At 58.0% G+C, this 21,079-nt stretch overlaps 1 protein-coding gene across 1 annotated transcript in view; it reads right to left on the bottom strand.

Annotated features, from left to right (window-relative positions):
• Nucleotides 1–1,310: 1,310 nt before the first annotated feature.
• The window catches only part of LOC133343612 (uncharacterized), an 87,829-nt gene continuing 68,060 nt past the window's right edge, over nucleotides 1,311–21,079 (bottom strand). The window contains exons 16-22 of the mRNA XM_061553303.1: nucleotides 17,783–18,451; nucleotides 16,147–17,743; nucleotides 15,252–15,372; nucleotides 12,762–12,863; nucleotides 9,050–9,341; nucleotides 8,689–8,823; nucleotides 1,311–7,567 (exon numbers count right to left, since the gene is read on the bottom strand). Of these exons, the coding sequence (XP_061409287.1) occupies nucleotides 7,389–7,567; nucleotides 8,689–8,823; nucleotides 9,050–9,341; nucleotides 12,762–12,863; nucleotides 15,252–15,372; nucleotides 16,147–17,743; nucleotides 17,783–18,451 (3,095 nt within the window). The 3' untranslated portion in view covers nucleotides 1,311–7,388. The remainder of the gene's footprint in view (nucleotides 7,568–8,688; nucleotides 8,824–9,049; nucleotides 9,342–12,761; nucleotides 12,864–15,251; nucleotides 15,373–16,146; nucleotides 17,744–17,782; nucleotides 18,452–21,079) is intronic.

The following is a 21,079-nucleotide window of genomic DNA, read 5'->3' as shown; positions in this document are numbered from 1 at the left end:
ACACACTCTCTCCCTGCTCCCTCCTCACGTCTCCCTCCCCCTCTCCAACAACACTCTCTTCCCTGCTCCCTCCTCACTTCTCTCCCCCTCTCTCACACACTCTCACCTCGTGCCATCTCGCACTCCTCACTCTCCCCCCCTCTCCACACACTCTCGTCCCTGCCCCTCCTCACTCTCTCCCCCCCCCTCTCTACACACTCTCTCACCTGCTCCCTCCTCTCCTCTCTCCCCCCCCCTCTCTACACACTCTCATCCCTGCTCCTCCTCTCCCCCCTCTACTACTCGTCCTCCACTCTCCCCTCTCTCTACACACTCTCTTCTCCTGCTCACCCCCCCACTCTCCACACCCGACTCTCTCCCTGCTCCCTTCCTCATCTCTACTCTCGCCCCCCTCTCCACACACTCTCTCCTGCTCCCTCCTCCTCACTCTCTCCCCCCCCCCTCTCTACACACTCTCTCCCTGCTCCCTCCTCTCTCTACACACTCTCTCCCTGCTCCCTCCTCACTCTCCTCCCACCCCCTCTCTACACACTCTCGTCCACTGCTCCCCCCACTCTCCACACACTCTCTCCTGCTCCCTCCTCACTCTCTCCCCCCCCCTCTCCACACACTCTCTCCCTGCTCCCTCCTCACTCTCTCCCTCCTCTCTCCACACACTCTCTCCCTGCTCCCTCCTCACTCTCCCCCCCCCTCTCTACACACTCTCTCCCTGCCCCCCCCCTCTCCACACACTCTCTCCCTCCTCTCTCCACACACTCTCTCTGCTGCCCCCTCTCCTCACTCTCCCCCCTCCCCCCCCCCTCCTCCCCCCCCTCCCTCCCTCCCCCCCTCCCCTCCCTCCCCCCCCCCTCCCTCCCCCCCCCCCCTCCCCCCCCCCTCCCTCCCCCCCCCTCCCCTCCCCCCCCCTCCCTCCCCCCCCCTCCCTCCCCCCCCCTCCCTCCCCCCCCCTCCGACTCTCCTCCCTCCTGCGACGGCGTCGTCCTCCTGCAGCCGCCGTCGTCTCCACAGCCGCCGTCGTCTCCACAGCCGCCGTGCTCGCTCCCCCCACACCGCTTCGCCCCCCTCTCCCTGCGTTCCACCTTCCCCTCTCCCCTCGTTCCGTGAGGGATGCGGCCTCAACAGTCCACGGCCAGTGACTTGCTGCTCCAATGGAGGCATTGGCTGTTCTCACCTCCTGCTTACAGCCCTCGAGGCAGCGGCGATGGCAATTCCACATTCGTGCGACGGGGGCGAGTAAATTACAAATTGGTGTGGGACAGAGCTCCACCTTCACTCACCCGGCTCGATCGATTCACGACGGCTCACTCGGAGCAGTGTGATCTTTTATTATAATTATCATTACCATCGTTTTCCGAGGTTATATATATTACAGTCTGAAGCGTGGCGTTGCAAGTGAATCACAGCAGTGTCCATTATGCGTGAATTAATCACTGGTGTTGACCACGGCTAAATAAAACAATGCAGTGCATCTCTCTCTCATCCCAGGGGCTCCGGTGCACAATCGAACATCAGGAGTGGTGGTGATTGGGAGCGGTGGGGCAGTGGTTAGCGCACTGCGCTACGAATCCGGGTTCGATTCCCACTCTAAGACCAGTGCTGATGTATTTTATTTTAAACATCAGCACTGGGGAGACAAAGGCGGCCCCGGGCGTGGTGCTGGCCACCCGCCCCGCGGGGGCTCATCTCCCCGCAAAATTCAGAAGAAAATATAATAAAAAACCGAAAACAAAACTCGGAGTCCAGGCCACGTACACCGCGAGTGGTCATTAGGGGGTCGCGAACGTCGGCATTTTTGTCTTGGTCGTTGTTGCATTAACCGGTAACCAAAGGAAAAAAAGCTCCGGTAAAAACCGATTGGCAGCGACACACAGATGCCGATCAATCTAAACGCGTTGACACGTTTGGATGCTTCAACCGATGAACCTGAGAAACGCGCCGTGTGGACGCGACCCCGCGTTGCCGATCGCCACTCACGACCCACTGCAAACGGGTTACCGGTTAACTCGCTTTGAGAAACCGGACAAGGGTCTGAGAACGGATGAGCCGAGGTTGTGGTTTATCACCCCCTAGTGGCCGCCTGTGGCCACTGCGTGCGGGGTCACGGGCGGTGCGACCGACAACCACACATCTACCCCCCCCAACACATTCACCTCCATACCGCGCGCGGACTCAATAGGAAACATCTACAGGAATAGTCGACGTTTCGGGCAAGTGCCCTTCTTCACAGCGCATACGTCGGTTTATGGCAGTGTAAGTGACCGAGTCCTTTCGTCTCTGTAGTGAGTTGTGGCGCGGGTTTCGTGTCAACCATGTGTCTGTTGTTCTGCAGAGTCGACGCGTTCCATCCACCCTGCGATGTCCTGGAGCTACCATCGCTGCTGACGGTCTTGGGCCGTGGCCTCTGGGCCGCAGTCTCACCCTGTGAGTCTCTGTGTAACTCTGAGTATCTGTGTAATTATACGAGTCTGTGTAACTCTATGGGTCTCTGTGTAACTCTATGGGTCTCTGTGTAACTCTATGGGTCTCTGTGTGTAACTCTATGGGTCTCTGTGTGTAACTCTATGGGTCTCTGTGTGTAACTCTATGGGTCTCTGTGTGTAACTCTATGGGTCTCTGTGTGTAACTATATGGGTCTCTGTGTGTAACTCTATGCGTCTCGATATTAATGCAAAATCCTGTGGCTGCTGCCACTGCCGAGGGTATTTGGCCCGTCCTTGAGGCAGAGCAGCTTTGCTCAATGGGACATCACCGGCTGAAACAAAGTCTGAGCGCGAGTCGCAATGTGTCGAGTTGTTTTGTTGGTTGCCCTTGTGCACCACGACCATAACAGCCGAGTGGCAATGGACAACAAGAGGACTGATGAGAGGCTGACGTGACGAGGAGCCAGTCCCCTAGCCACGTGACCGGTGCAGAGCAGCGGGAGCAGCAGCAGGAGCAGCAGGAGCAGCGGGAGCAGCGGGAGCAGCAGCAGCAGCAGGAGCCAGCAGCAGCAGGAGCCAGCAGCAGCAGGAACCAGCAGCAGCAGGAGCCAGCAGCAGCAGGAACCAGCAGCAGCAGGAGCCAGCAGCAGCAGGAACCAGCAGCAGCAGGAGCCAGCAGCAGCAGGAGCCAGCAGCAGCAGGAGCCAGCAGCAGCAGGAGCCAGCAGCAGCAGGAACCAGCAGCAGCAGGAGCCAGCAGCAGCAGCAGGAGCAGCAGGAGCGATCCACCTCGCTGCTACCCCTGGGCAATCCATCGGCCATCAGATTATCTCACCTCCCCACACGCAAGCAGACGCAACGCAAGAGGAACTGAACAAAGGCGGCAGCAAAGTGGGGCTCAGGATAAATTAGCTAAACACATTCAAAAAAACCTCCCAGTAAACATGCAACGTCAGAGCCAACGTTGCATGTGCTTGGCCCAACGTTGCCCCCGCCGTTACACGACATTGGTCGCGGACAGCCTGCTCGCGGCATACAGCGGATCATGTCAACACCGCGGGCATTCCCCACACACACGGGGATCATTGCAAACAGCCGGTTGGCTATCAGGTGTGGCCGCCTGGGGACGTGTAATTTGTAGCCAAAATTTGCATAATTGCTGTAGTCAAATTAAAGTGACGGCAGGCTTGCAATCAGTCGATGCTGCCCACAGGATGGGCCGGGAGGTGGTGGTGGGCGCTACGCTGCACGTGGCAGCCTGGAACGCGGCGCTGCAGATTTAGCGAAACTCCCTTCCGTGGCTCCGCACAAGGCGGTACAAGTTTGGACTATCATCTGTGCCTTCTGTATGATGGGAGAGTGTTGCCCTCTCGCACGCGTTAGTTTTCTCTGGGCGCCCTGGTATCCTCCCACGTGTCTAAACACTCATTCATTTGGCTTAAAACATCTGAATGTACAGAGGACCGCAGATCTTGGGGGATTGTTGGAAGTGCTGGATCCTTAGCGCGTGGCTGCTGCTGCTTTCCCGCTCGTCTGTGGTTCTTCCTTGACGATTGTGAAAGACGCGATTCGCACGAACGACATCACCGTGATGTATAGAATGAACACAGATTAAACTCAATATAAATTATGAGGGGCAGGTTGCCATCAGCCGCTTTCAAAAAGCCATCCCCTGGGGGCTGCAGGTGGCAATCGGTCCATCTTGTACCGTCAACATCATCATAAACATCAATCAGCGGTACTTTCGCACCGCACATAGGAAACCGTACTAATCGGAGGTGCGAGGGAAGGACAACAAAGTGAACTGCGTTTTGTGCACTGCTGGATGAAGGCCTCTCAATGCCGCGGCCGCCACCTCTCGCGATTCCGAGACGCTTCACCAAGCCCGCCTGCTGCTCACCGTCCAAATCCCCACACCGATCTGTCACGACGCTCAAAGTGTTCGCCGCACGATCCAGTCGCAGATATTCATCTTGACCACAAGAAATGCATAGCACTGACGATCATCTACGTACGACCAACCACCTGCAATCATCGTTATAAGTTAGTAGATTTGGTGCGGGCGCTATCGTTCTCAGAGCGCGAAGGAAGACACTGCTGCGGTTCATAGGCACAGGCTGCGGTAGTTTAGCGGTAGGGGGCGATGTTGCCGTGCGGAATTTCAATTGAGTGAATTCAGTTGGGAGATATTTTTCAAATTTGGATCGCACACAACGGGCAGCCAACTCGTTTCGAATCATGTCACGGGACCGTTAACGGCCACTGCGAGTGAAGCAGAGGGCGCGTCGTGGTATTTTATGGTTAACACACAGACACCGCGCGATTAACGAGGGCGGCCTTCCCAAACAGCACCGCGAAGCGCAGTAACAAGCAGGTCGAAAGCGCTCCCACTGGGCCGCGGTCACTTGAGTCAATAGAAACACACGTGACCAAGGCGGTACTCGAGACCGCCGCGCGAATTGCAATCAGTAACTTTGGCAGATACGTCACAGTGACGTTCGGTGCTTTTCCGAACATTGTATTGGAGATATTGGCATAAACACAAACGGTGAAAGTGTTACCACCCTTCACGGAGACTTCTCAACGACGTGGTCGTCACGACACGCGGTGGATGTGGTTCAGCACGGAGCGACCGAAGGCCTTAGCAGCAAAGGAGGCCGCAATGTTTGGCTCAAGATACAACTATAATAAACTCTGAACTATTTAATTTCCCAGATAAAGCCCACCAAGCGATGAGCTCTTGTTCAGAGGTGAGCTGGCCACGCATGAGAGCTCATCACAGTAGCTTATCACACGTGATAATCTAGAGCAGCCAAATAATCTAAACGCGTGTTTCTAAATGTAGAGAGTGGGGGGGGCAAAATCGGAGGAACCCGGAGAACGATCTTCGTGACCACCAAATATACAACAGGCATCGTCGGGGTCCCGGATCGAACCTGCTACCTCCTCCTGCGCACCAGACAAGGGAGATAACATCTCCTCGTCACCGTGGAGGGTGAGCGCCGGTCGGCCACAGCTGGAAAACACCAGAGGAGCACGAGCCTAGGGCAGCGGCTGCCAGAGGAGGAACCGGGGTCGAAATGATGAACTGAAAAGGCGGACGAAGGAGGAGGGGGTTGGAGCGCTTTTTGGAAAACTCTAATTTTCCCGAGTGAAAATCTCCAGAGCGACGCAGCGACAGAGATGCGCGTGGACCGCTGTGAATCGCCCCGCGGTGCCACAAGGGTCCAGAGCGCACGGCCGCTCGACACGGAACACAGGACATGGAACACGGGACAGGGGACGTGGGACACGGGACGTGGGGCCGCTCGACACGGAACACGGGATGTGGGGCCGCTCGACACGGGATGCAGGGCGCCCAGGCACGCACGAGGAATTGCACCAAGAGGAATCGGAGAGCAACCGCAAATCATACGTCGTCGTTCACTCGGGTGTGGGTTACGGTTCGGGTTGGTTTGTGTAACCAGGTGAGAACGCAAGAGACCAGAATGAGTCTCATTGCAGAGTGACCTGGGGCGCAAGTCTGTTGACAGTAGGGGAGGTGATTACCGTGTGTACGAGGTTGCGCCGCACAGATTCACTTGGGCCCGGAGTGTGGTGCCGACCCGGCAAAAATTCTGATTAGTGCAGTGACCCAATCCACCAATGGTTGGGCCATCAAATAGCCCATCACTGACCGACAGCTGCCCCCACAAACACTCCACACCCCCCCCCCCCCCCAAGGGTCAACGGAGGACGACCTCACCGGGGACCCCCACCGCTGCCATGCGGCCCAACCTGCCCCATTGATTCTGCACGTGAACAAAACCGAACATAAATACGTGCGGTGAGAGTGACCACTCTCCCCACCCGACCCCACCCCCCGTGACTTATTGCACAAGGACGATCGTTCTCAATTGAACGCGACGCATCGCCGTCTGAATGCCTTCGTCACCCGAGTGCCCCCGTGGCTTCTCCCATTCCCCCAGGCAATGATCACACTTTGGCAAGAGCGTGCGTCGCGAGTGAGAGTCACACGGGCCGCTGTTACTCCTGCGCCCCCCCACCACCCCCACCACCACCACCGCTCCGCAGAGTAACGTCACTGCTCTCCGGGGAGCTTTCTGGTTCTACCGCCATGCATTGCCGGGCGTGATGTCCGACAATTCGCCTGTCGCGTGCCGGCAGTTTTTTCACAAACTCCTTTTTGAACTTCCTTCCTGAAGTGACTGGCACGCGGAGCGGAACGACGGACATCGTGCCGAACGACGCTTAGCGGTACAACCCGAGAAAACGTCGATCAGAGCGCCCTGCCAAAACCACGACGGCACCGCGAAACCCTTCGCGGTGGCTACCGGTCCCGCCCTCGACGGAGACGAGGTTGCCGATGACAGTGAAGGTCCCAAGGCCGACGTTGACCCTGCAGCTCCGTAAAAAACGATGCCCCTCTACGGTCGGTGCCGCACACACCGCGACGCGCACACCGTGACGCACACACCGCGACGCGCACACCGGCCGAGACTGTCGCTGCCTGGCAGTGGCAGCCAGGAATGGCCGCCGGCAGCTTTAGCCCCAGCAGAGGGCAGCACGCCGCCGTCGTCTCCACAAAGTGGAGGCAGCGTGACAGGTGGCTGCCCGACGGTGGTGATGATGGCAAGGGAGGGTGCTGGTGGGGTAGTGAGGACTGCAGGGTGCTGCGCGGCTGGCTGAATGAACAGTAACAGGGCGCAAGGAGCAGAGCCAGTTAGACTCGTGCGGTGTGATTTGGTGTGGCGTGGTGCAGTTTGGCGTGTGAGGTGTGGCACGGTGTGGTTTTGTGTGGCGTGGAGCAGTGTGGTTTAGCGTGTGGGTTTGGTGTGGTTCAGAGTGATGTGGTATCGTGTGTGAGGTGTGGTTCGGTGAGGTGCGTGGTGAGGTGCGTGGTGAGGCGTGTGGTGCGGCGCGGTGTGGTTTGGCACGGAATGTGGTGCGGAGCGTGAGCTGCTCCGTCTCAAGGCCGAGCCGCGCCCCCCCCGCCCCCTCTCCGCAGCGTGAGCGTCACGGGCCCCGGAGGCGCCGACTTGACGAGGTTCCAGGCGTCGAACTTCGTCATCCCCCGCAGGTCCCTCTCGCAGAACTGCAGCACCTCGTCGCCCTCGCGCACCTTGCCACTCGTCTCCGCTGCGCCACCTGGGGGTCAAGGTTCAAGCTTGTGTTGTGTAATCAGGTGCGAGGTCAGGAGATCAGGATAGAGGAGCCTCACTTGCACGAGTGGCCTGGGCCCACGAAAGCAAAACAAGCAATGTAAAGTCACAGCAATAAAATGAATAGCGGTGAGAGATTGTATGATGTTGAACTTCTTTTGCACCGTACGTAGCCAACTGTGCTAATAAGAGGTGCGATTAATCCCCGCGTGCGCGTGTGGTGTGATGTTTGCTATGATTGCGATCCGCGCTGCACATTGTGCCATCTTTTTAGGCTTCACGTTTGTTTTGTTTATCGAGGTGAGAACTCAAACAGATCAGGATGAGTCTCATTTGCAAGAGTGACCTGGGTCACCACAATGCCAAAAGCAATGAACCAAACAGCAATCAGAGCAGAGACAACTACTGCGTGACAGAAGAAATGAAACACGGGGCAACAAACACAAATCTGTCAAAGAAACTCATTTCCTGTAAAGAGCGTTGTCACGGAGGAATTCCGTTCACAAGCTCCCGCGGTGAAATTCATTGGCAGAGACGCCCACGAGGGAAGGGGACGCGCGTCGCCCACACTCGCGCGTGGCGGCGGTGGTGGCGGCGGGATGAGGCCGTCACCAGAGCCAACGCAACGGTGATGGAAACGCCGCTGCGTCGGCAGTGGTTGGTGCACAAGCACAGCCAACAAAACAACTCAGCGCATTCCGTGTCAATAACAAATATTTAATAGGCGACGTTTCGGCCAATGGAGAGGCCAGAAGAGAGAGTGGATGACATGAGTTGGAGACTTGTTTACACCATGGGCCCAATGATAATTCATTCTCTCTGGCCTCTCTAACGACACGCTTGACGAAGAAGCTGCATTGCCCGAAACGTGGCCCATGATAGACTTTTCCTTTGAAGGCCACACACTCGTACTGTGTCACTGAGGAATTGTTAATTGTGCTTGTGCACCACTGGCCACACAGCAGCGATGTCACCACCGCGGAATGATATTTGCTATCCGACTGGGCGAGTGATGGAATTGCTACCCGGGCGAGTCATCGCTCGCTCACATCACCGGACGGCCCAGGCCCGGTGGTGGCATGACCCCGCACGCCAATGGCCTGTTACCGTGGAAGACTTTCTTGATGGTGATTGGCTGGTCCCCGAGCACGGAGCCACGGCCACCCTGCAGGCTCAGGCCCAGGCCCGAGGTCGCGGTCTCTATGGTCACGGTGAAGACGTGGCCCTGGGGGTCTGGGGGGGCTACACAGAAAGTGCGGGTGGTGAGAGGGGTGTGGGCGAAGAGGGCGATCGAGGTGTGGGTGAGCTGCGGCATGTGAGCGAGCGGGGCGAGCAGGGCGAGGGGCGGCACGAGGCCGACCGTCACGTGAGCAAGGAGCAGGTGAGCGTCGCTCGATTGAGCTCACGTCCGGTGCCGCTCACCGCCTCCCCCCCCCCTCTCGCTCCCACGCACGTGGCGCTAGCTCACCGGCAGACAGTGCTGCCGTGATGACGCTGGCAACGGCGGCGGCGCTGCGGCCTCCGGGCCTGAAACCCGGTGCTCCCGTTGGCGATGCCGTCGGCAGAAGCACCGGCGACGAGAGCGGGGTCCGGCGCACGATCACCACCACGGAGGGGGGCAGCCGCGCCGCGTGCAGCAGCGTTAGCGCGTCGCCGTGCGAAGCGCCGGCCAGGGCGCGGCCCCCCACGCTCACAAGCTGGTCCCCCCGTCGGATGGAGCCCTCCCGCGCAGACACACCCTCGGAGAACACGCGGTGGACCTGCGGCGTCGTGGGCGGCACCAGCACGAACGTTAATGATCCACGGCGCCAGCCACAGGGACGTCCGCTATGAGCAGTGCTTAATCAAGGGTTCTTTTGCTCTTCCCGTTGGAGGCAGTCGCCCTCCAACAATGGAGGGTGGAGGAGGTGCTCACTCGCAGCATTTGCCCCAATACAGCCTGCTAAGGATAGACAGTGGATCTTTGCCTTTGTGTGTGTGCGTGTGTACGTATATGTGCGTGTATGTGTGCGTGTGTGCGTGTGCGTGTATGCGTGTGTGCGTGTATGCGTGTGGGTGTGTGCGCGTGCGTGTGAACGTGTGTGTGTGCGTGTGTGCGTGTGTGCGTGTGAACGTGTGTGTGTGCGTGTGTGTGTGCGTGCATGTGTTCGTGTGCGGATGCAAGCCCATGTCCTTGACACCAGGACCTACCGTGGAGCTGATCTGCCCATTGACCATCGACTAGTCATCTGTAAGATGCGCCTGCCATTCTTCCACTCCAGTGGTGGGTGTACACCCAGGACCCCATTCCAACCTAAAATGGCCTGGTCTCAGTTAGCTGATGAAAGTTGCAAGCGATAATTTAATCATCACTTGCAGCTGGGGTTAGCATCGTGCCCTCTCCTCCTGATGTTGAGGGCAAATGGGCAAGGTTTAGGACTGTGGCTCATGCAGCTGCAATGGCTGCTTTGGGTACACGGTCCAGACCACCCCAGAGACCCTGGCTGACAGAGGTGTTCAGGATGGCTGAGAAAAAGCGACAGGCCCACTCTCATTATCTACAGCATCCCACGTCAGAGAATGAGGAGGCTTACCACAGCCTTCGCTCGAAGGTTCGGAGAGCCGTGAGGTGCTGCAAGGATGGGTGGTGGTCACGGATTGCTGAGGAGATCTGCCTCAGTGGCCCGCGATCTCAAGTCGCTCTTTACTTCATCAAAAAAGTAACTTGCAGCACTACACCTATTACCATCATGAGGGGAAAGAATGGTGATCCAATCTCTGTCCCCCAGGAACAGGTTTGCAGATTTGCTGAGCATTTCTGTGAGGTCCTGGGGGAGCGGAAATCCCTCAGCCTGGAAATACATTGTGGGATAAAGTGGGGATGACCCTGCTGAGGCTGCGGTGCCTCTAATATTGGAAGAAGTAGTCACCCCCTATGAGTGGCTGGCTGAGGTGCCATCTGTTGAGGAAGTACTGAAGGCGATCTAGAGTCTTAGAACAGGAAAGGCACCGGGCAGAGATGATCTCCCAAGCAAAATGCTGAGGGAGGGTGGCGTTTGTGCACAGACTGCCCTACATGACATCATAACAATAGTCTCGACCACTGGACGGATTCCGTAGGATTGGAAGGATGCCCTGGTGGTCCCCTTTAAGAATGGTGACCGCACAGACTGTAACAACTACAGGGGCTCGATGTAAAGCTTTCGTGACTGCAGGGATCCATCTTCTTGGTTCTTTCGGTAAAGTCACGTAGAAGGGAAGTAATAAAATAATAAAAATAAAACATAATAAAATAAAATAATTCTCACGACGTTTCGGCTACAACGCAAGCAGCCGTCTTCAGCCGTCTTCACCTGAAGACGGCTGCTTGCGTTGTAGCCGAAACGTCGTGAGAATTATTTTATTTTATTATGTTTTATTTTTATTATTTTATTACTTCCCTTCTACGTGACTTTACCGAAAGAACCAAGAAGAACTACAGGGGCATCTCACTCCTCAGTATGCCGGGAAAGGTCCTGGCAAGAATTATTCAACATCGCCTTGCCAGGCACGCTGAGGAGAGGCTTGCGGAGCCCCAATGCGGTTTCAGGAAAGGGCGGTCCTGCACAGATGCCATATTTTCTGTCCACCTGCTACAGCAGAGGTGTAGGGAATTCCAACAAGACCTACATCTCTCCTTAAATTGACCTGGTCAAGGCCTATGATACCATCAGTAGGCCTGGGCTCTGGGTTGTTCTTCGTGCTTTCGGAGTCCCTGACCCTCTGCTCACGATCATTAAGGACCTTCATGATGGTGAGCGGGCCCGGGTAAAACTACGTGGCCGGGAGTCGGAGCCTTTCTCTGTACACCTTGGGGTGCGACAGTGATGTCCTCTGGCTCCCACATTATTTAACATCTATTTTGACCACGTAGTCTGTGAAGCCTTCAATAGCTGTACCGGGGGAATTTCCATTTGGTACAGATACAATGGGAGGCTGATCGATGCCCGGGTGCGATCAAGGGATGGCTCCCTATTGGTCAACCACGTTATGTATGCCGATGATTTGGTAATAGCTGCTCATTCAGAGGAGGAGTTGGAGACGCTGCTGCTGAGACTGGAGCGTGCCACTAAGAGGTGGGGCCTTACCATCAGCCCCACCAAAACTAAGCACCTGCCTGGGTATTTTGTACCATCGGACACTCCACCCCCACAACTCCCAATCGGTGATGGGGCAGTTGTGGAGAGAGTGGAGAGTTTCCCATACCTGGGCAGTGTGCTTATGACCGGCTCCAGTTTAACAGCAGAGGTCTCACTCTGAATCAGTCGAGCGGCAATATCTTTTCATCGTGTTGCGTAACGCTGTGTGGAAGCTACCTGGTCTGTCGCTCCGCACGAAGCTTCAGGTCTTCTCGGCCACAGTCATTCCCTCCCCTCTCTACGCTTGCAAAACGTGGACCCCCCTAATGGAGCATCTTCGCCGGTTAGAAACATTTAGGTTGGCCTGCCTACGACCCATCCTGGGTTTAACCAGGCTGGATTGTGTGAGGAGCTCACAAATCCTTGAAACATCTGGGCAAAGTCCCATCGGTGAGCTCCGGCAGGCAAGGCTGCGTTGGCTGGGTCATGTAGCCCGCATGCCCAGCCACCGCATGCCTAAACAGCTTTTGTTCGGCTAGATCGAGGGGGCTAAACGGGTGCGGCACGGGCTAGAGAAGAGATGGAGTGATGTGGTACAGGAGGACGTGGAGCTGAGTGGACTTGCCGATGACTGGTACCAGCGGTGTCAAGAACGGCCTCTGCGGAGGAGGCTCGTGAAGGACGCTACTGGGCAGTTGGAGGCAGTCGCCCTCCAACAACAACGGAGGGCGGAGGAGTGACGCTCACAACAACGAGCGGAGCGCCGGGTGGCTAAAGCACAGCAAGTTGGCACAGTAGGGAGCACAGGTGGTGCATCAGCCAGTCATCTCGGTCATCTCAGTCAGTCGACCCGTGGCACCTGGGTCTGCCCCGTGAGCTCCTGCCAGCGGGCGTTTGACACTTCACGTGGCCTCAAAGTGCACATGGCCTGGCACAAGCGTCGTGGTGACGTCACCGCCACTTAGTGGCGAATGGCGGTTGTTGTTGTGTGTGTGCGAGTGTGCGTGTGCGAGTGTGCGTGTGTGCGTACGTATGTGTGTGTACGTGCATGTGTGCGCGTGTGTGTGGTGTGTGTGTGCTCACAGTGATCAGTTTGGTCTCCATGTCGTGGCCCCCGGCGATGCTGAAGCCCAGCCCCGCCCCCTCCTCCTTGTGCAGAACCACGACCCTCGTGTCGGTCAACACCTGTCCACACACAGCCGCACACTCACAATACAACAACCACCACCACCACCACACTCACAATACAGCAACCACCACCACCACACTCACAATACACACTACAACAACCACCACCACCACACTCACAAGACACACTACAACCACCACCACACTCACAATACAACAACCACCACCACCACCACACTCACAATACAGCAACCACCACCACCACACTCACAATACACACTACAACAACCACCACCACCACACTCACAATACACACTACAACAACCACCACCACCACACTCACAATACACACTACAACCACCACCACACTCACAATACACACTACAACCACCACCACTCACAATACAACAACCACCACCACACTCACAATACACACTACAACAACCACCACCACACTCACAATACACACTACAACCACCACCACTCACAATACACACTACAACCACCACCACACTCACAATACACACTACAACCACCACCACTCACAATACAACAACAACCACCACCACACTCACAATACAGCAACCACCACTACCACACTCACAATACAGCAACCACCACCACCACACTCACAATACAGCAACCACCACTACCACACTCACAATACACACTACAACAACCACCACCACCACACTCACAATACAACAACAACCACCACCACACTCACAATACACACTACAACCACCACCACTCACAATACAACAACCACCACCACCACACTCACAATACACACTACAACAACCACCACCACCACACTCACAATACACACTACAACAACCACCACCACACTCACAATACACACTACAACCACCACCACTCACAATACAACAACAACCACCACCACACTCACAATACACACTACAACCACCACCACACTCACAATACACACTACAACCACCACCACACTCACAATACAACAACCACCACCACACTCACACTACAACAACCACCACCCCACTCACAATACACACTACAACAACCACCACCACCACACTCACAAGACACACTACAACAACCACCACCACACTCACAATACAACCACCACCACACTCACAAGACACACTACAACCACCACCACACTCACAATACACACTACAACCACCACCACCACACTCACAAGACACACTACAACCACCACCACACTCACAAGACACACTACAACAACCACCACCACACTCACAATACACACTACAACCACCACACTCACAAGACACACTACAACCACCACCACCACACTCACAAGACACACTACAACAACGACCACCACACTCACAATACACACTACAACCACCACCACCACACTCACAAGACACACTACAACAACCACCACCACACTCACAAGACACACTACAACAACCACCACCACACTCACAATACACACTACAACCACCACCACCACACTCACAAGACACACTACAACAACAACGACCACCACACTCACAATACACACTACAACCACCACCACACTCACAATACACACTACAACAACGACCACCACACTCACAATACACACTACAACCACCACCACCACACTCACAAGACACACTACAACAACGACCACCACACTCACAATACACACTACAACCACCACCACCACACTCAGAATACACACGACAACAACCACCACCACACTCACAATACACACTACATTCAACAACAGCCACCATTCGACAATGAGTGGCTGTGATGTCACCATGGCGCTTGTGCCAGGCTGGGTGCACTTTGAGGCCGTCGTGTGTGGAAGGCTCTCGTTGCTGGCAGGTCATGGGAGGGACTCAGGGGATACGGGAGATGACTGACAGATGCACCACCTGTGTATACATAGGTGAACATGAGGAGGTAGGTGGCCAGCACCATGCCTGCCCGCCTTTATCTCCCCAGTGCTGCTATTTACACAGCACACCAGGTATAAGATACATACAAATACAAGGGTTCCCCGTATAGCCTTTAACAGGCTGTTGGGGCAAGTGCTCTTCACGAGCACCAATGAAGGCCGGCAAGGCACACGAGGGGATGGTTGGCCAGCACAACGCCCGGCCGCATTTGTCTCCCCAGCCCCATTGCTGAAGTTTACATACTTTGCCAGGTACTCATTTAAGGTTGAGTCGACCTAGGGCAGGCCTAAGACTCGTTGAGATATTCACACTGTTATTTGTCGCGAGCGGGAATCGAATTCGGGTCACCGGATTCGTAGCGCAGTGTGCTAACCACTGCACCACCGCTCCCCCAAGACACGCACACCCATCCGCACCATCACCGACTGACACAAACACGCAGGGTCACTGTCCGGGACAGGGTGGTGTCGATTGGGCATGCCACTCCTCAGAGGTCATGGGGGGGTCACGAGCGTTCATGGGGGGGTCATAGGGGTCACGGGGGTGGCACCTGAGTGGCTCCGCACTCCTCGGCCTGTGCGATCAGCTGCTGCACGTGGTCCCATGGGACGAGCGACGTCACGAGTGCCCGGCGCCCCTCGTGTGGCGCACAACTCTCCAGCTCCAGCAGACTGGCACAACAACAACAACATTTAGCCTTCGTAGACTGTTGGGGCAAGTGCTGTTAGCAAGAACCTATGAGGCTGAGTTCACCTAGGGGAGGTCCAGGATCGGTTCAGAAAATCGTCAGTGGTGTTGGCCATGAGCAGGAATTTAACTCTGGTTGTCGGGTTCGTAGCACAGCGTGCTGACCACTGCACTACCGCTCCCCACAAAACAAAGATCCCTCATACAGCCTGAACAGACTTTTGCGGCAAGTGCTGTTAGCGAGCACTTATGAAGCCGGCACAGCACACGAGGGGGTGGGTGGCCAGTACCACGCCCGGCCGCCTTTGTCTCCCCAAGTGCTCGTTTACACATCGCATCAGGTACTGATTTTAAGGGCGAGTTGCCCTTGGGGAATTTCGGGACTGGTTCAGATAATCGTCAATGATGTTAGTCATGAAGAGTTTTCGAACTCGGATCACCGGCTTCGTAGCGCAGAATGCTAACCACCACGCCACAGCTCCCTAATTAACGCACACACACACACGCACGTAAACACACAGCACTTGCCCCAACCGCCTACATAGCCTTGACAGGGGGTTTTGTGTTGTCCATGTGTGATTGGGAGCACTGGGGCAGTGGGTAGTGCACCGCCCTATGAGCCGGACGACCGCTCGCGACCAACATCGGCGAAATCTGAGCCAGTGCCTGTCAATCGGTGAGGTCACCCAGACTTTCGGAACAGGTGGTCCCCGTTAGCATGGGACCGATCTGGTCACCGCTGGACAGCTTGCGCTCACCTCATGGACCAGCTCGGTTCCACCTCAGCGCCGCTGCTCCGTCCCACGTCGTACGCCCCGCTCCACCGCCAGTTCTTGCTGGGTCCCACGGTGGAGCTCCGCGTCAGGGCCCCTTCCGCCACGCTCCACCGCCAGCTCTCCCGCCTGCCGTCGCCCAAGCTGCCGGGCCCCGCCGCAGATCTCTGCGGGACGGCGGTCTCTGGCGCGGGCCTCCGGCCGGTGTCGGCGTCATCCAGCAAGCTGGGCAGGCTCTTGGCCCGTGTGGCGGCGCCGTGGTCGAACCCGAGGCTCCCAGTGAAACCCCTTCTCTCCCCGCCGCCAACTTCCACCTTCTGCTTCCCGCCCGCACGGCCGTCGCCATCAGCACCCCGCACGGCCGCCTCCTTCTCGACGATGACGACGGGCCGTGCGTGCACCACCAGCGTGTCGCCGTCCCGGGGCGGCCACGCCACCGTGCCGTCCGGCTTCGGTTTTCCTGCCGACCGGAAGATGTAGTTTCCAATTTTGGCCTCCGACTCTCGGCCATCTTTGCGGCCCGACTCGGCGGGGCCGGCACCGGCACCGGTGTGCGGGCGAGCGACCGGCGCCGGCCACGCCCCGGCCCGCGCCTCGTCGAGGGACAACGCCGGGCTGGTGGACCCACGCCCCAAGTCCACTGAGTCACCCGCCGCGCTCCCGCCGCTGCCATCCGGCTCGTCGATCGAGTCGCGGCGCTTGGGCGGCCAGACGCGACCGGCGGATGCGGCGGTGGCGTCCTTGGCACTGGGCCGGCGCGGCGCCGAGACGCCGAGGACCTCGTAGGAGCGGACCCTCTGCCACACCGACTGCGGGCGGTAGGCGGCTTCCTCCAACTCGAAGTCCGGGTCCGCGCCCTCGCCCCGCGTCTCGGGGAGATCGGCCGCGGCGCTCGGGGTCAGCCCCGCGGGCAGCGGAGGTCGGCGCCGAGGAAGCACCGGGGGCCGCTCGCTCGGAGCTGCTGGCTCCTGCGCCGTCCAGGTCGTCCCCGGAGGGCTGCCAAAGTGGGGGGCATCTCCCCCTCTAGCTGGCTTCGCCCCACGCTGCTTCCAGTCCACTTCGTCGTCGTCGTCGCCGCTGTGGCTGCCACCGGCTCTGGGCCTCGCGTCATGGATGACTGCGTCCGGAGCGGACGCCTCTTTAAAAGGGGAGGACGCCCGTGGCTTCTTCTCCTGGACCCGCACCTCCTGCTCCCCGGACGAGTCGCTCCCCGAGGAAGCCACGCGTTGGCCCGGTGACCGCGGTAACGATGGAAGTGACGAGGAAATGGTGGGTGGGCCCCGGGGGACCACGGCGCCATCGCGTTCCCAACGCTCCTGCGGTCGCGTCGACGTCACGGCGACCAGATCCTGGTCAGTGAACGGCGAGAGGCTGCGAGGGGGCGAGCCTGGTGGCGAGCCCCGAGGGGGGCTTGCGTGGAGGCCCCGAGAGAGGCTGGGCGGTGGTGAATGTGGGGGGCTGGGTGCGGGCCCTTGAGGAGTGCGGGACGGAGTACCGAACAGAGGCTCCTGCGGGAGAACCGCTGGAGGTGACCGCGGGGGGCTGTGTGGGAGGAGCGGGGGGCTTTGTGGGGGGAGCGGGGGGCTTTGTGGGGGGAGCGGGGGGCTTGTGGAGCGGGGGCTTTGTGGGGGGAGCGGGGGGCTGCGCGATTCCGGCTCGACCTCCCCTGCAGGGGACGCCCGGCCGTTGGGCGGAGATGCCGACGCATCGGAGTAGCCGTTGGACTCGCGCCGCTGCAGAGGGGGGCTCGGAGGGGGGCTGGGCGGAGGGCTGGGCGGGGGGCTGGGCGGGGGGCTGGGCGGGGGGCTGGGCGGGGGGCTGGGCGGGAGGCTCCTCGCCCCTCCACCGCTCGGCGAGTCGAGGCCGGGCATCGGCGTCGCCGCGTCGCCGCCGCTCGGCTCCGCGGCGCAGACGTCGTTTGGCGGCCGGCAAGGGTCGTGCTCCTCCCCGCGCTGCCCCTCCTCCAGGGACCCCCCTTCGTCGCCGGATCCACAGGCCCAATCGGTTTCCTCCACTGGCATGGGGCTACCTCTCCCATGCCCGGTTCCTTCCGGGATTTCGTCGGATTTGTCTCGGGGCGACACCGCCTCCTCGCTGCCGCCGCTCCCCGCGGACTCAGGTGGTTTCCCGCGGCCGTCCTCGTCCTCGTCCTCGTCGGAAGCGACGGAGAGCGGGGACGGCAGCCGTCGCGACAGCAGCTGCAGGGACGTGACGGGGCCCGGCAGAGATGGCGCCGGGGCCCTGGGGGCCACCGTGGGCCCCGCGCTCGGACCGCTCCTGATAGCGAGGCCTACAATACGACAGCAACAACAGAGGTGTCAACAACAGTGATGTTTCGAAAACAGCAACGCCACAGATCTCAGAATTCACAAGGGAGACATCTATACGACAACAAGAGGTTTAGGGAGAGCGTTCAGGAAGAGGGAGCAGCGAGATGGCTCGGGAGGTGGGCACGGTTAGGGCAGGGTTCTGCTCAAGGGTAGAGGAGGGAGCTGTAGGCGAGGCCAGGTGGTTTTGTTGGGAGGTGGGTGGGGGGTTAAGGTGTCGGGGGAGGGAGTTCCATCGCTCGGGGTGCAGATGAGGGAGATGGAGGAGGGAGGGAGGATTGAAATACTCAAAGGACGTTACTGCCCTTGAGGGGGTACCAACGGAGAGCAGCCAGAGCGAAATCTTGAACTCCAAGAGAAGCTCCAGAAACTGCATCTCTTTATTCCTTTCCAGAGAAGAATCCGATTGCATTTGTTTCTCGAGCCGCAACAGCGATGTTGTGCCAAATTGTATTGTACTCCAGATCTATGTTTGTTTCAATCCATACCAGAGGCAGCGAACTTATATACTTATTATTTAAAGGGCGCCACGGTGGTGTGATGTTATTTTCCTTGCCTGGTACATAGGAGGTAGGAGGTTCGATCCCGACACCTGAATATTTGCTATTTGCATCTTCTCCCCACGGTCGCGTGGGATTTTCTTCTCCGGGTCCTCCGGTTTTTCCCTCCACATTTAGAAACTTGCATTGATTTTTTTATTATTATTTTGGCTGACATACATTTCCACGTGATAAGCAACTTTGTTGAGCTATCATTTGTAAGCCAGGTCGCTTCTCTGAAAAATAAGTTAATACCTCAGTGGGCTTTAGCTGGTAAGAAAAAATATAGTTTAGTTTTAAGTGTATGTTTTGTTTACTTTTCGTGTGTTTTTCACTCCTGTCATGTTTTTGTATTGTTGTGACATTTTGACCCGCCTCCTACGGGACAGTTGTGAAAGAGCTTTATAGCTCATCAGATTCATCCACTATAAATATTCTGATTCTGACAAATCGCACGACGGCGGCTCACAAAGGGAGCCACGCTGCCCCGCTGCCGGGTGAAGGCCCCAACACAGGCTCCGTGTCAGACACGGGCGATCTTTGACCATACTTCACCGCGCTGGTCAGTGCGGTTTAGTGAGAGGGGCGTCTCTTACACCGCTCACCCTACGACAGGGCGGTGGCTCTTACCGCAAACCGGACTCTACTCGCCGGGTTCAGAGTTCAGCGCGCAAATCACCGAGCCACTGCTCCACCCTTCGGCGTAGCGGCGCCAACCCCCACGGGGGGTGGCGTTACAACCCCCACGAGGGGTGGTGTTACAACCCCCACGGGGGGTGGCGTTACAACCCCCACGAGGGGTGGTGTTACAACCCCCACGGGGGTGGTGTTACAACCCCCACGGGGGTGGTTACAACCCCCACGGGGGGTGGTGTTACAACCCCCACGGGGGGTTGCGTTACAACCCCCACGGGGGGTGGTGTTACAACCCCCACGGGGGGTGGCGTTACAACCCCCACGAGGGGTGGTGTTACAACCCCCACGGGGGTGGTGTTACAACCCCCACGGGGGTGGCGTTACAACCCCCACGAGGGGTGGTGTTACAACCCCCACGGGGGTGGCGTTACAACCCCCACGAGGGGTGGTGTTACAACCCCCACGGGGGTGGTGTTACAACCCCCACGGGGGTGGCGTTACAACCCCCACGAGGGGTGGTGTTACAACCCCCCCGGGGGTGGTGTTACAACCCCCACGGGGGGTGGCGTTACAACCCCCCCGGGGGTGGTGTTACAACCCCCACGAGGGGTGGTGTTACAACCCCCACGAGGGGTGGTGTTACAACCCCCACGAGGGGTGGTGTTACAACCCCCACGAGGGGTGGTGTTACAACCCCCACGGGGGGTGGTGTTACAACCCCCACGGGGGTGGTGTTACAACCCCCGGGGGTGGCGTTAGAACCCCCGGGGGTGGCGTTACAACCCCCAGGGGTGGTGTTACAACCCCCGGGGGTGGCGTTAAAACCCCCGGGGTGGTGTTACAACCCCCACGGGCGGTGGCGTTAAAACCCCCGGGGTGGTGTTACAACCTCCGGGGTGGTGGCGTTAAAACCCCCGGGGGTGGTATTACAACCCCCGGGGGTGGTGTTATAACCCCCGGGGGTGGTGTTACAACCCCGGGGCTATAACTATGGGTAAGCTGAAGCGGTGATATTCTCCAGCGGTGCAGTGTTAGCCGCTTGTTGCAGTGGTTTGTGACTGCTACTGTGCGTATCAACTGTAAGCTACCACTACTTCGCGCTATCCACTTCACAGTGGACGTTACAGATCCCGCGACGTCGTTTGCAACAAGCAGGCAACTTTGTGCCACCGGTGTCACGGTCCAAAATTTGCCACATTAGAAAAATTACACCGCAAGTCACTCAGTTGGGATCCCACTCAGCAGCAGCAGCAGCAGCGTCGCCGCCTGCTTCGAGACCACAGCAGCGCCTTTCCTACGATCGGCCTGCGCTATGAGAGCGATAGTGCTCGTAGCGCACGCGCTAAACTACACCAATTACAATGAACCACTCTGACCGTGCATGGCTGCATGAAGATCAGGACTCGGAGGAGGCGT

This window comes from Lethenteron reissneri, chromosome 18 (assembly GCF_015708825.2).
Source record: "Lethenteron reissneri isolate LAM-NWPU_2019-01 chromosome 18, ASM1570882v1, whole genome shotgun sequence".
Classification (NCBI taxonomy): domain Eukaryota; kingdom Metazoa; phylum Chordata; class Hyperoartia; order Petromyzontiformes; family Petromyzontidae; genus Lethenteron; species Lethenteron reissneri.
This window is presented reverse-complemented; position numbering and strand designations above follow the sequence as displayed.